Source organism: Salvelinus fontinalis, chromosome 42, assembly GCF_029448725.1.
Source record: "Salvelinus fontinalis isolate EN_2023a chromosome 42, ASM2944872v1, whole genome shotgun sequence".
NCBI lineage: Eukaryota > Metazoa > Chordata > Actinopteri > Salmoniformes > Salmonidae > Salvelinus > Salvelinus fontinalis.
This window is the reverse complement of record NC_074706.1, coordinates 14,388,908-14,402,556: the sequence shown is the minus strand read 5'-3', so window position 1 is coordinate 14,402,556 and position 13,649 is coordinate 14,388,908. Positions and strand designations below refer to the sequence as shown.

The 13,649-nt window shown below is 44.5% G+C and overlaps 1 protein-coding gene across 3 annotated transcripts in view; it reads left to right on the top strand.

Moving 5' to 3' along the window:
* LOC129841328 (catenin alpha-2) overlaps positions 1-13,649 on the top strand; it is a 697,172-nt gene that overhangs the window by 143,837 nt on the left and 539,686 nt on the right. For all 3 annotated transcript variants that reach the window (XM_055909550.1, XM_055909553.1, XM_055909551.1), the window contains exons 4-6: positions 4,756-4,922; positions 7,454-7,573; positions 11,679-11,945. In XM_055909550.1, the coding sequence (XP_055765525.1) occupies positions 4,756-4,922; positions 7,454-7,573; positions 11,679-11,945 (554 nt within the window). The remainder of the gene's footprint in view (positions 1-4,755; positions 4,923-7,453; positions 7,574-11,678; positions 11,946-13,649) is intronic.

Genomic DNA, 13,649 nt, shown 5'->3' with positions numbered 1-13,649 from the left:
GTTTTTTTCCGGCTTCTACACTGGAGTTGCTTACCAAGAAGACAGGGGTGGCAGCATCATCATCATCAATCCCCCTTTTTCCTCCAAACATAACGATGGTCATTATGGCCAAACAGTTCTATTTTGGTTTCATCAGACCAGAGGACATATCTCCAAAAAGTACGATCTTTGTCCCCATGTGCAGTTGCAAACCGTAGTCTGGCTATTTTATGGCGGTTTTGGAGCAGTGGCTTCTTCCTAGCTGAGCGGCCTTTCAGGTTATGTCGATATAGGACTCGTTTTACTGTGGATATAGATACTTTTGTGCCTGTTTCCTCCAGCATCTTCACACGTTCCTTTGCTGTTGTTCTGCGATTGATTTGTACTTTTCGCACCAACGTACGATCATCTCTAGGAGACAGAACGTGTCTCCTTCCTGAGTGGTGTGATGGCTGTGTGGTCCCATGGTGTTTATACTTGCATACTATTGTTTGTACAGATGAATGTGGTACCTTCAGGCATTTGGGAATCGTTCCCAAGGATGAACCAGACTTGTGGAGGTCTACAATTTATTTTCTAAGGTCTTGGCTGATTTCTTTTGATTTTCCCATGATGTCAAGCAAAGAGGCACTGAGTTTGAAGGTAGGCCTTGAAATACATCTACAGGTACACCTCCAATTGACTCAAATGATGTCAATTAGCCTATCAGAAGCTTCTGAAGCCATGACATACTTTTCTGGAATGTTCCAAGCTGTAACGGTTTTCTTCCTGGGATGAAGGAGAGGACCAAAACGCAGCGTGGCTAGTGTTCAACATAATCTAATAAAGAGTATGTGAACACTACAAACAACAAAACAATAAATGTGAAAACCGAGACAGACCTATCTGGTGCAGAACACAAACACAGAGACAGGAAACAACCACCCACAAAATCCCAACACAAAACAAGCCACCTATATATGATTCTCAATCAGGGACAACGATTGACAGCTGCCTCTGATTGAGAACCATATTAGGCTGAACACAGAAACAGACAAACTAGACACACAACATAGAATGCCCACCCAGCTCACGTCCTGACCAAGACTAAAACAAGCAAAACACATAAGCACTATGGTCAGGACGTGACACAAGCTGTCTAAAGGCACAGTCAACTTAGTGTATGTAAACTTCTGACTCACTGGAATTGTGATACAGTGAATTACAAGTGAAATAATCTGTCTGTAAACAATTGTTGGAAAAATGACTTGTGTCATGCACAAAGTAGATGTCCTAACCAACTTGCCAAAACTATAGTTTGTTAATGAGAAATTAGTGGAATGGTTGAAAAACTAGTTTTAATGACTCCAACCTAAGTGTATGTAAACTTCCGATCTCAACTGTATGTGTGCGTGTGTGCCTTGAATATTTATGTGTGTTCACACTTGACCTTTCACTGTTAGTGGGAAAGCTTTCTCCTCATGAGGAAACCAATCAATCAGACTGAATCCCTGGCTGCCAATGGGACCAGGAAGAACTAGCTATCTGACCTTGAGCTATAGGACAGGACATTAGATTCAGTCACACCCCAGGGGGGGGGAACAGAAATCTCCACAATCCACATCGCGTTAAGTCCCATTATAAGGTATAGACTACAGCAGGGTGAGTGCGTCCCAAATGTGCCCGAGTGAAAAGTAGTGCACTATAACGGGGATAGAGTGCCATTTGTGATGCGGACAGTGAGAGAGGATATTGCTGACACTGACGGAGCACTATTTTGGGAGATTAGAGTTGTAAATGGTGCCTGATTCTCTATTCGATGACTAATTCATGACAGTAACAGTCCTTTATTGGAGGATCAACCACTAGGTTGAGTGTACGTTTGTTTGTGTCTTTTTAAGTTATATAGTCACGAGGAACAGCGTCAAGAACTACCATACGTGAAGCTTTTAAACTGAAAGCCCACATCCAGTTCACCCATTTTAGGCTCCTGAAGATCATAGTGGCATTTTATTTGTTTTGCGTCTGGAGAAAAAGTGAAAAGATAGTTACCGTTCTCACTCTGTATTTATGGAGAATTCCGACTGGCAAATGGATCAGGAGCCAGCAGGAGTACTGTGTGGAAAGAGACGTCCTTGCCCATAAACCCTTTAAGCTGAAGGTTATTTTAACAGTGTGCAGCCCGAGCCCCCATCAAACCTATAATCTTGTCTATGACCCTCCGAGTCCTATCGTCCAATCGTCTCCTCTATCGCCTCTCATCTCCTCCTGATTAAATTATGGAAGCTGATTTCAGACTGCGGGGATTCACTACGCCCACCAAACTGTCAGACACGCACGCACACACACACACACTCACACACACACACACACACACACACACACACACACACACACACACACACACACACACACACACACACACACACACACACACACACACACACACACACACACACACACACACACACACACACACACACACACACACACACACACTGTGTGTGTGCCTGCCTCTCTGTGTATGATCTATGGATTTATCTGTACTTTTCATCAGGTGACATAAGCCACTGATGCCCCCCTTGGGCTTCAGTCAGTGTAATCAGTCTGTGGTTTATGAATGAGAAGGCCTCAGACAAAGAGAGCATTCCCTAGTGAGACAAGCTCGGCTCTGTCTGAGGTTAGACTGTTCCCATATCTGTTTGTGCTGGTGTCACAATGACAATTAGAGTTGGCAAGACAGCACAAACAGATCTAGGATCAGGCTAGTCTGAGGTGACTCCTAATAACTTCTCTTGATCCACAGACTGGGGTTTACATGGGAGCCACTGTGGGATATACCACTAGTGCCAGCAGAAATAACTGCACTCTGTCTAGGACTATACTATGGCTTTCCCTTACATGAACCAAGATGGTTTGCATTTGAACTGTCATAATAAATACTTGTTCTCTAAGGCAGATATATACGATGTACAGATAAAGTGTGATAACGGGAACACACAAACACAACTCCTTCCGCTCTGCTCTCTGTTCTCTCTACGGATTCCACATGGTTTCCTGGGATACGTCACTACCACCTCCGGCCTTCTGTGGTTGTGTGGGCCGTGCAGGAGGAGGTTACTGCTATGCAACCACCACCACAGGGCTCAAACAGGGATCTTTTCAGCTCACCTCCACCACTCAGGAAGAAACAAAATGGTTGCCTGGTTTCCTACCGCGTTGATGTAATGTAGATTGAGATTGCGAGACACTGCACACACGGAGAGAAGTTCAGGCTAGGAAGGCGACACTTAATGCTCAACATGTGCAATACAACCGGTAAATACTGGTGTAGATACATGCGCATGGGAATACAGTGCATTCAGAAAGTATTCACACCCCTTTAATTTTTCCACATTTTGATTGTTGCAAAGTGATTTTAAAATTGATTTCATTGTCACTAGACAAAATGTATGAAAATTGAAAGAGGAATCTATCTTAATTCGATAAGTATTCAACCCGCTGAGTCAATAGTTAGAAGCACATTGCAAAATGCCAAACAAACTAAAATTACCAAACAAAACCACGTGTCCATGCAAGTCAATTGTTTATTTGACAAAAAAATGCTCACAAGACTGTTAAATCCATTCATGATTATTATGAAGTATCACTTGTGTGTCCCAATCCTCATATTACTTTTGCATTGGTCTTCCAACAACATGCGGGAGGAAACAGCGCAATAGCCATTCTAACTGAATAGGTTATATTCAGTAGCCTATATCCCCGGAATAGCCCCCGTCTCCCCTAATCTGTATCGGATGGGCTCATAAATGCGCTGCTACTCACAGTATGTTTCAGAGACCTCAAGTTGTGATGCTGCGTGCATTTCATCAAATGCTCGCAGTCAAACAACCATCGTTTAAAAAACTCATAATACCCATAACATGATGCAGCCACCACCATACTTGAAAATATGAAGAGTGGTACTCAGTGACGTGTTGGGTTGGATTTGCCCCGAACATAAAGCTTCGTATTCAGGCCATAACGTTATTTCCTTTGCCACATTTTTTTTGCTGTTTCATCTTAATGCCTAATGCCTTGTTGCAAACAGGTTGCATGTTTTGGAATATTTGTATTCTGTGCAGGCTTCCTGCTTTTCACTCTGTCAATTACGTTAGTATTGTGGAGTAACTGCAATGTTGTTGATCCATCCTCAATTTTCTCCTATCACAGCAATTAACTGTTGCAAAGTCACCATTAGCCTGAGAAGTTTCCTTCCTCTCCGGTAATTGAGTTAGGAAGGATACCTGCATCTTTGCAGTGACTGGGTGTATTGATACATCATCCAACGTGTAATGAATAACTTCACTGTGATCAAATGGATATTCAATGTCTGCTACCAATAGGTGCCCTTCTTTGCGAGGCATTGGAAAACCTCCCTGGTCTTTGTGGTTGAATCTGTGTTTGAAATTCACTGCTCGACTGAGGGACCTTACAGATTTATGTGTGGGTACAGAGATGAGGTTGTCATTCAAAAAACATGGTAAACCCTGTGGGAAGTGAAAGTAGATGAAGATTAGGGTTGTTAAAACACAAAGAACTTGACGAATAAGTCTAGGAATTCATTCCCACTGATTAAGGTGAGGGTTAAGGTTTAGGTAAAGAGTTTAAAACAGAAACAAATTAAATAAGTGCCGAGCGCTGAACCTCCAACCTCAGCCACATCTCTCTCTCTCTCTCTCTCTCTCTCTCTCTCTCTCTCTCTCTCTCTCTCACTCTCACTCTCACTCTCTGTGTCACTCTAATCCCCCTCTGCAGGTGATTCAATGCGCGTGGCCTCCCAGGAGTTTGCTGACGACCCTTGCTCCTCGGTGAAGCGCGGCACCATGGTGAGGGCTGCCCGCGCCCTGCTCTCCGCCGTCACCCGCCTGCTCATCCTCGCCGACATGGCCGACGTCATGAGGTTGCTGGCCCACCTGAAAATCGTAAGTAACTCATCGTCTACGACTACTCTACAACTATGTCACTATGTCCTTTTGCTCTTCTTCACTGATACAAGGGACACATCTCAATTGCCTTAAGTGGCATCCGCCCCTTGTCTCGTCCGGGAATGGACAACACGAGACTATTGAGATTGAGATGCACCCCATCCCATGGGATTGATTCTGAAGTGATAGTGAAGTTTGTGCGTCGTCACCCCATGCTTCCAATGGTTTGATGAAGCAACTACGGTGGAACTTACGCATCTGAGTACAAACCTTGGTCTAGGACCCTATCATACAAAGTCTGACAAAGTTACTCTCGAGTAGCCTCTTAACTTTTATTCATACGCTGTGAACGACGGTGGCCTTTAAGAAGGCTGTTTGAAGTCGCTGCCGGTTGTTCTGCATATCTTTTAACGCGCCACAGAGAGGCTCCCCTACCAACTACAAAGTCAGCTGGCCTTTGTAGATAGACCCAGCAGGACACCGTCATACGCACATACGCACACACGCACACACACACACACACACACACACACACACACACACACACACACACACACACACACACACACACACACACACACACACACACACACACACACACACACACACACACACACACACACACACACACACACACACACCTCTCCCTTCCCTTACTGTAAGTGAAAGAGCAAGACAGCTAAAAATCGTAAGATAACACAAGGGCTTTCATATGCCTTTGGCGATCAACAGGGACATACTGTATATAGTCAGGCTACAGAAGAGTCCACAACTTCAGTAAGTACAGTAGAGTCACCGTGTCCTCTTAGTCAAGGGCCCTGGTCAGAGTAGTGCGCTAAATAGAGAATAGTGTGCCATTTAGGATGCATCCAGGATACATCTTTTCTCTTCACCTAGTATGTGGAAGGACACTGTATCAAAACACACTAGGAGTTCAAATGCCTTTGGCGATCCATAGAGGCATTTCTGGATACCTTCAGTGAGTAACATCTCCATGTCCTGTCCCATCCCCTCCCCAGGATATCCCAGCATGCCATGCTCTAATCCACAGCGCCACTGATCACCACTGAACGCTGGGAGCTCTACGTTCTACCTGGGCCGTACATTAGCATATAGATGAGCCAGAACCTCAGTAGTAGAGCACACACACAGGCACACACACACACACACAGGCACACACTCACAGAAACTGTCACGTGCACACACATGGACACATGCACACATGCACACACACAGACACACACACACACACAAGCATGCACCTGATGTGATATCAGAGTCCACTGATGGATACCCGTTATAAGGAACAAGGAGATATTAACCACACGTACTGTACATGTCACACCGCTTGGCTATAAGTGTAATTAAGCCTATATATTTATAGGACACATACAGATCACAAGTTAGGATTTGGGCTGTAGTGCTTTTATTGTGATCCAGTGCAGTGCTGGTACAACTGGCCAGACCTACACACACACACACACACACACACACACACACACACACACACACACACACACACACACACACACACACACACACACACACACACACACACACACACACACACACACACACACACACACACACACACACACACACACACACACACACACACACACACACACACACACACACACACTCTCAGACAGTTCATCTTCTAGAACATTTAGGGTGTGCCCGGGAGCCGAGAGGGGGCTTAACTCCAGTCTGTGCCTAAGCTTCTCATCAAAGGCCACTTACGAGTTATCGCTCTCTCTCCTTCTCTCTATTTCTCTCTTTCTTCTCTCTATTTCTCTCTCTCTTCTCTCTCCCTCTCTCTCTTTCATCTCTCTCTCTCTTCCTATGCTCTCTCTCTTTATCCTGCTCTCTCACTCTCTCTTTCCAATACAGCATCTGTGTGCACTTTCATAATGGCTACAGAAAGTAGTTTAGAATAAGAATGGACCTGCACATACATGGATGAGGATCGCTAAAAGGGGACCATTTTTTTTTTTAAACTTGCAAATTAATGGCCACACAAAAAAAAAATTGTTCTGGTAGCAATTACAAAGAAGTGAAAATTCATTTTGGTCCCGCCAAGCAAAGTGCCTCATTATTTTTTATACAGATGATTTTATTTGATCATCCTGTTGCAGGAGGGACATTTTAAACTTGTAGTGTTATTTGAGGTTTAAAAAGGGTTCCGAAGTTTGTAATTTTCCCTTAGAAATTTCAGACTCGACTTTTTTCAACTCCATTGAATTATAATCCATGTAATAATTCACATTTCCTCTTGCTGGAGGATTAAATTGATGCTCAAATTGAGGTCCTACATCTGTAGCTGCAGTTTTGTCTCTTAATGAAAATACTTAATGGAAAGCCTTAAAGGTAGGGTAGCTATGTCCATAAACGTTTTGCAAATGTCAAATATCTGTGTCTCCATATTTCCGTGTGTGTGTGTGCGCACGCGTGTGTGTGTCTATTTGTGTGTGTGTGTGTCTGTGTGTGTGTGTGTGTGTGTCTGTGTGTGTGTGTGTGTGTGACAGGTGGAGGAGGCCCTGGAGGCAGTGAAGAATGCCACCAACGAGCAGGACCTTGCCAACCGCTTCAAAGAGTTTGGCAAGGAGATGGTGAAGCTCAACTATGTGGCTGCCCGCAGACAGCAGGTAACACAAACACAAACACACTACAGGTAATAGTCAAATATGTCATATTCCACACCCGGCTCCTTGAGTTTGTATCACAGATAAATGGGAAACCAAGCTTTGCAGGAGGCTGCTCACACACACACACACACACACGCACATACACACACGCACATACACACACGCACAGACACACACACATCTGTACCTCCAGCACCTGTACCTCTAACCATCAGTGATGTGTTAAACCTCGAGACGATTAGATCCAGCCAGGGGGAAGTTTAAAGAGAAACCAGTAGCGAGGCAGACGCATTAAAAACAGATAGAGACAGAGAGCCCTTCGGCTCTTACCAAGACACAGCAAGTACACCGATTCTCTATCATAGCAGGACATTACACGCGCGCTTTCACGCTCACGCACAGAGCAAGCAGACACAGGCATAGCACTACATCACACCACTGCCTCTATAGCTAGCCTAGGGAGAGGGAAACGACTCTGCTACCCAACACTAAGCTGTGCTCTCGGTCATAACTGAACGCCTTCTCCAAAAAAAAACGTTTAAATGCTGAGCTGTATCCGTGACTGTGCCGTAGCACACCGTTTCTGACTGAGGGTGCGTCTCAAATGGCACACTACTTTTGAGCAGGGCCCATAGAGCTCTGGTCAAAAGTAGTGCACTTTACTGACTTTATTGTCCCCATGGGGACATATTGCTGCGGTGTCATGTACACGTTTAAAGTGGTGTTTAAATACAAAACGAATTGACAATACAACTTTCATAACAGTTACATACCAATAAAAAGAGACTAGCCTGCTGGCCTGACTGGGTCGATAGAAACATTAGCCTGAGCGATGATACTTAGGAGGAATATCACACCTGGCACAGTTTCTGTTTTTCCTGCCATTCAAAGTCCGGGTACAGGGGGGGGGGGGTTGGGTCTAAAAGGATTTTGTGAGCCTTGCGGAGGGTCCTGACCTTAAAGATCTCATCCAGGCCTGTCTGTTTGACTCCAAGTGCCTTGCTTGCTGTGGTGATAATCCTTCTCAGCATATTTCTCTGGCTGACAGTGGCATTGCCAAACCAACAAACAATACAACAAGTTCAAATGCTCAATGAAAGATCTATAAACCAGAGTCAGTATAGTACAGTATATTAACAATAAAAGATCCCAGCTTTTTGAGAAAGTACAATTTCTGTTGACTCTTTTTGTAGATCAGGTCATTTACTCCACTGAAGTTTATTGTCCAAGAGGACAGCCAGATAATTGTATTCCTCTACAATCTCTATGTTCTGACCTTTGATAGATGTTGCAGAGGTAGGTGTTGTACGCTTCCTGAAGTCTATGCACATCTCTTTGGTCTTATTGGTACTGAGGACCAAGTGTGATTCCTCACACCACTCTACAAAGTCATTTAGGACCGGGCCATGATGTTCCTCGTCATCATGCAACAGGCTGATCAAGGCAGTGTCATCAGCGAACTTAACGAGGTGTCTGTCAGGATGGGAACTAGTACAACTATTAGTGTACCAGATGTACAGGAGTGGGGACAAAACACATTCCTGAGGAGAGCCTGTGTTGATGGTGCATATGTCCCACACGTGGAGACCTACTTGTGATCGCTGGCTCAGGAAGTCCAACAACCATTTAAGGAGAAGTCCCGAAAGAGTCTCTGTGCCAGAATGTAAGGCTGGATTGTGTTGAAGGCAGAAGAAAAGTCCACAAACAAAACCCTGACATGGGATTTGGCACCCTCTAGTAGTTATTCAGCACAGAGGGATTAGATGCTTTAGGAATGTGTATAATTATTGAGCTTTTCCACAGTACTGGCACATGTTGCTGGTCGAGGGAGGATTGGGAAATGTCATTAAAAACACCAGCCAATTGTTCAGCAGAGTGCTTTAACACCTGCCCGCTTATTTTGTCTGGGCCTGGGCTTTTGTGTGCGTTTTATCCCCCGAACAACTTCAAAACATCAGCCTGTGTGTAATGATGCTTCCAGTTGTTTTACCTCCGACACAAAGTTGTCTGATTTTCAAATCCTGAGACGAAAACATTCAGTTCATTAGCCATGTTCCGGTCCTCATGTCTCCAAAGTACAGCACTGGTTTATCCCCTGTCTACTGTACGTGGGGAGCGTTAGCCATGGTTTTAATCCTTGGCCAGGCCACCCTCGAGTTTCCTGAGGTGAGGGTCCTCTCCACCGTTTACTTGTATGTCTCCTTGTCCACCAGTATCTGTCTTTCTATCTCACGTTGTTTAAAGCTTGTCTATCACCCTGAGCATAAACCGCCTTCTTCCTATTAAGTAGTGATTTTAGATTTGTGTTGATGCCCAAGGCTTATTGTTAGGGAAGCTTTTACAGGTTTTAGTAGGCACAACTGAGTCAACACAGACGTTTACATAGTCTGAAACAACATCTGTGAGTTCGTCAAGATCAGAGCTGCTGTCCTCAAATAGAGTTCCTCCCACATAGTACAGTCAAAACACCCCTGGAGACAAGTGATACTGTTGTCGTTCCAGATCTCAGACAGTTTTAACTGTGGGTTTCTCCCTCTCCAGGTGGCGACAGTAGGTTGGCCTGAGGTAGACAACATTGTGGTTTGATGTCCCCAGGGGAGGTCTGGTGGTGGCAGAGAACGCATTTGGTATTGTCCCATTGCACGAATCAAGAGTCTTATTTTTCCTAGTGTGACATTTCACATACTGGTGGTATGTGCGCAGGACTTTGTGCAAGGTACAGTTGTTAAAATCCCCTAAAATAAATGTGGGTGCGTCGGGGGAGATGGATTCCAGCTTCTGTGACAGATTATATATCATCTCTGATGATTTTGCTATATTAGCTTTTGGTTGAATGTACACAACGGTAACAAACAATTGAGGGAACTCCCGGGGCAGATAGTAGGGTCGCAGTGACACAGAAAGCAGTTAATGTCGGGGGTACAGAGTCTCTTACCAGGATCGATTTACACCTGGTCCCTGACAAACAGGCAGACGCCCCCGACGTGATGTTTCCCTGTGACGTTCAGATCACGGTCCTCTCCGAAAAGAGTGATGCCGGCCGGGCCCGAGTGAAGCCGGCCGCACCCTATTCCTAGGGTGCGATTTGGGACACATGCTGAAAGAGTTGAGCTGCCGTCTCTCGGTTGATTGCCTCACATCTCTCCGTCCCTGGAAATGCCTCTTAAACATGGCCATGGAATAATAATTTAGAATTCAGGGGAAATTATTAATGTCTTTGAGTGCTTTCTTAAAGCTCCACTAAGTTTGGGTACTTTTTGGAAGTGGCTCATCGTTGAGGGAATGCTTTTCTTTTTTTACCTTTCTTACAATTAAATAGGTAGTGTTAAGTGAGAACACTTAATAATGCATATGTAGAGTTTTGACAGGAAATCTGTAATAAATCATGTGTTATGCGCTGAGTCAAACTGTTGGGTCACGCAAGGTGCGCTGTTCAAGGGGACCGACTTGACATAAAATACGTTTCTTCATATCAACAAGGTCTGCCTATCAAGGCTTTATGATGTTTGAATAGAATACGAGTAGACATATCGAAGGAAGCCCATGCAATTAAATGCCTCAAGGTTCAACTTTCAATCAACGCAATAATGGTATGTGACGATTCATTTGAATGTGTTTCAATAAATAGTCCGCCTTCGTTTGGATAGTATCTCGAGAGTCAGACCAGATCTCAGGGCCTCTCTAACTGATTTCAAGCAAAGTGAAAGTACCCTTTGAACAAAGTTACAGTACCTCTAACTTCTCAAATCATTTCCAATACTGCTACAAAACAAAAGTCAAATGAGTTGTGTATGTTAGTAAAATTCTGCAGGTTTAACCTGTGCTGAGGTCTAGTCTGAGTATATGTCACATGTCCTAACACATATACAACATTTCCTAACCAGTATATTACATTTTCCTAACCGATTTATAACATTTCTTAAACAGTATATATTTTAGAAACAGTATACATGTCCTAAACAGTATATAACATTTCCTAACCGGTATATAGCATTTCCTGACCCGTGTATAACATTTCCTGACCCGTGTATAACATTTCCTAACCAGTATATAACATTTCCTAACCAGTATATAACATTACCTAACTCCCCCGTCTCGTCTTCAGGAGCTGAAAGACCCCCAGTGCCGGGACGAAATGGCGGCTGCACGCGGCGCCCTGAAGAAGAACGCCACCATGCTCTACACGGCCTCGCAGGCCTTCCTGCGCCACCCGGACGTGGCGGCCACGCGCGCCAACCGCGACTACGTCTTCAAGCAGGTGCAGGAGGCCATCGGGGGCATCAGCAGTGCCGCTCAGGCCACCTCGCCCGGCGACGAGAAGCACGGCCACGCCGGCATCGGCGAGCTGGCCGCGGCCCTCAACGAGTTTGACGTGAGTACCATCACCTATTTCGCTCTTTCGCTCTCCCCAGCCCCATGATAAAAGTCGGGATGCGTTGTATGGAGTTCTATGGAGTCTGCAAGACTGTGCGTCTGGCTAGGGTGTATTTCTAAGGCTGTTTCTCAGGTGGGTCCCAGGCAGTGGTTTCCCTTCCTCTCTTTGATGACCGCTGCCCCGTCTCTGTGCTCTGCGGCCGCATCACAAGTATTAGCCTTGTCTCCGTGTGGTTTTTCAAAAAAAAGGGCAACCGTTCTGGCAAAGCGTATTTGAAACGGATTCTTGACACACTTTTCAGGTGAACACGTTTGAGTGTTTGACAGTTGTACAGAGTACTTTAAACTCGATCTACTCCACTGTACTGTACACCCCGTGGGCTTGCACAGAGAGACAGAACAGTGAATGCCACTGACTAACATTACCACTGAAACCATCCGGTGATAGACACTCACCTTCCGTCATCACACGTCGCCAAAGCCTTTAAAGATATGGATTCAGAGAGACTCTTGCCTTCTTTTTCGACACACCGCTTGGGTTGTCTCTATTTGCCTCGGCATTCACAATAAAACATTTTGACACCCTTTTAATTACATACAACATGATGAATTGCTACCTGCAACCACAGCCGACGATTATATCAGACCATGAATTATTCAACTAACATTTGCAAAGGGAGAGAGTCACACAGGCGTACAAACACGAACACATGCGCACACACAGAGACACACCCACACACGCACAACACACACAGGCAGACGCACACACTTCCGTTTCCCACCTCAGGTGTGTGTGACTGACTTCCCCATATTTCGTCTCTTCAGTCTTTTGATTCCCCAACACAGCCTGCAATACCACACATGCCTATTGCATATTGTCTGTTATTTTCTTTGTGGTGATATTATTAACAGTAACTTTGACAGATGACTTAATTCACCTGCGTACGGCTGAGCATTTTCAAACATCGCTGTTTGATCAAAGGATTATTCTGAGGCAGGTAATTTACCAGCTTAAAAAATGCCACATCAGCAGATAAGTCAATGTACATTGTTGTGTATGTCCTATCTAGTGTACTACTTTTGACCAGAGCCCTATGAGCACTATATAGGGAATAGGGTGCCATGCAACCCTGCATTCATTCATCATTCATTATCTTTAAATTAACTTCCCTTTAAGTACACACACTGGCAGCACTGGAGGAATACATCGTTTACAAGGATGTCCCTAAATATTATTACTAGCATGTACATTCCAGAATGGTATATTCCAGAATGGTATATTCCAGAATGGTTTCTGCTGCTTAGAGAAATATGAGTAAATGCTGTCACCTAGTGGCCAACGACTATAAATACACAGTAGACTGATAATTGATAACAGTGGATTGAATTCAGAGCAGTGCCCATCTCAGAGTAGGAGTGCTCCCCAGTGTCCATGTCATCTTATTCATTATGATCTAAAAGGCTGAACTGATCATAGATCAATACTCAGACAGACTTTATGAATAAGGGCCCAGCACATACTGTGACATTTCAGAGGGACTGTTTTTTTATTTTACCTTTATTGAACTAGGCAAGTCAGTTAAAAACAAATTCATATTTTCAATGACAGCCTAGGAACAGTGGGTTAACTGCCTTGTTCCGGGGGGCAGAACAAAATATTTGTACCTTGGGGACTTGATCTTGCAAGCCTTTACGTTTACTA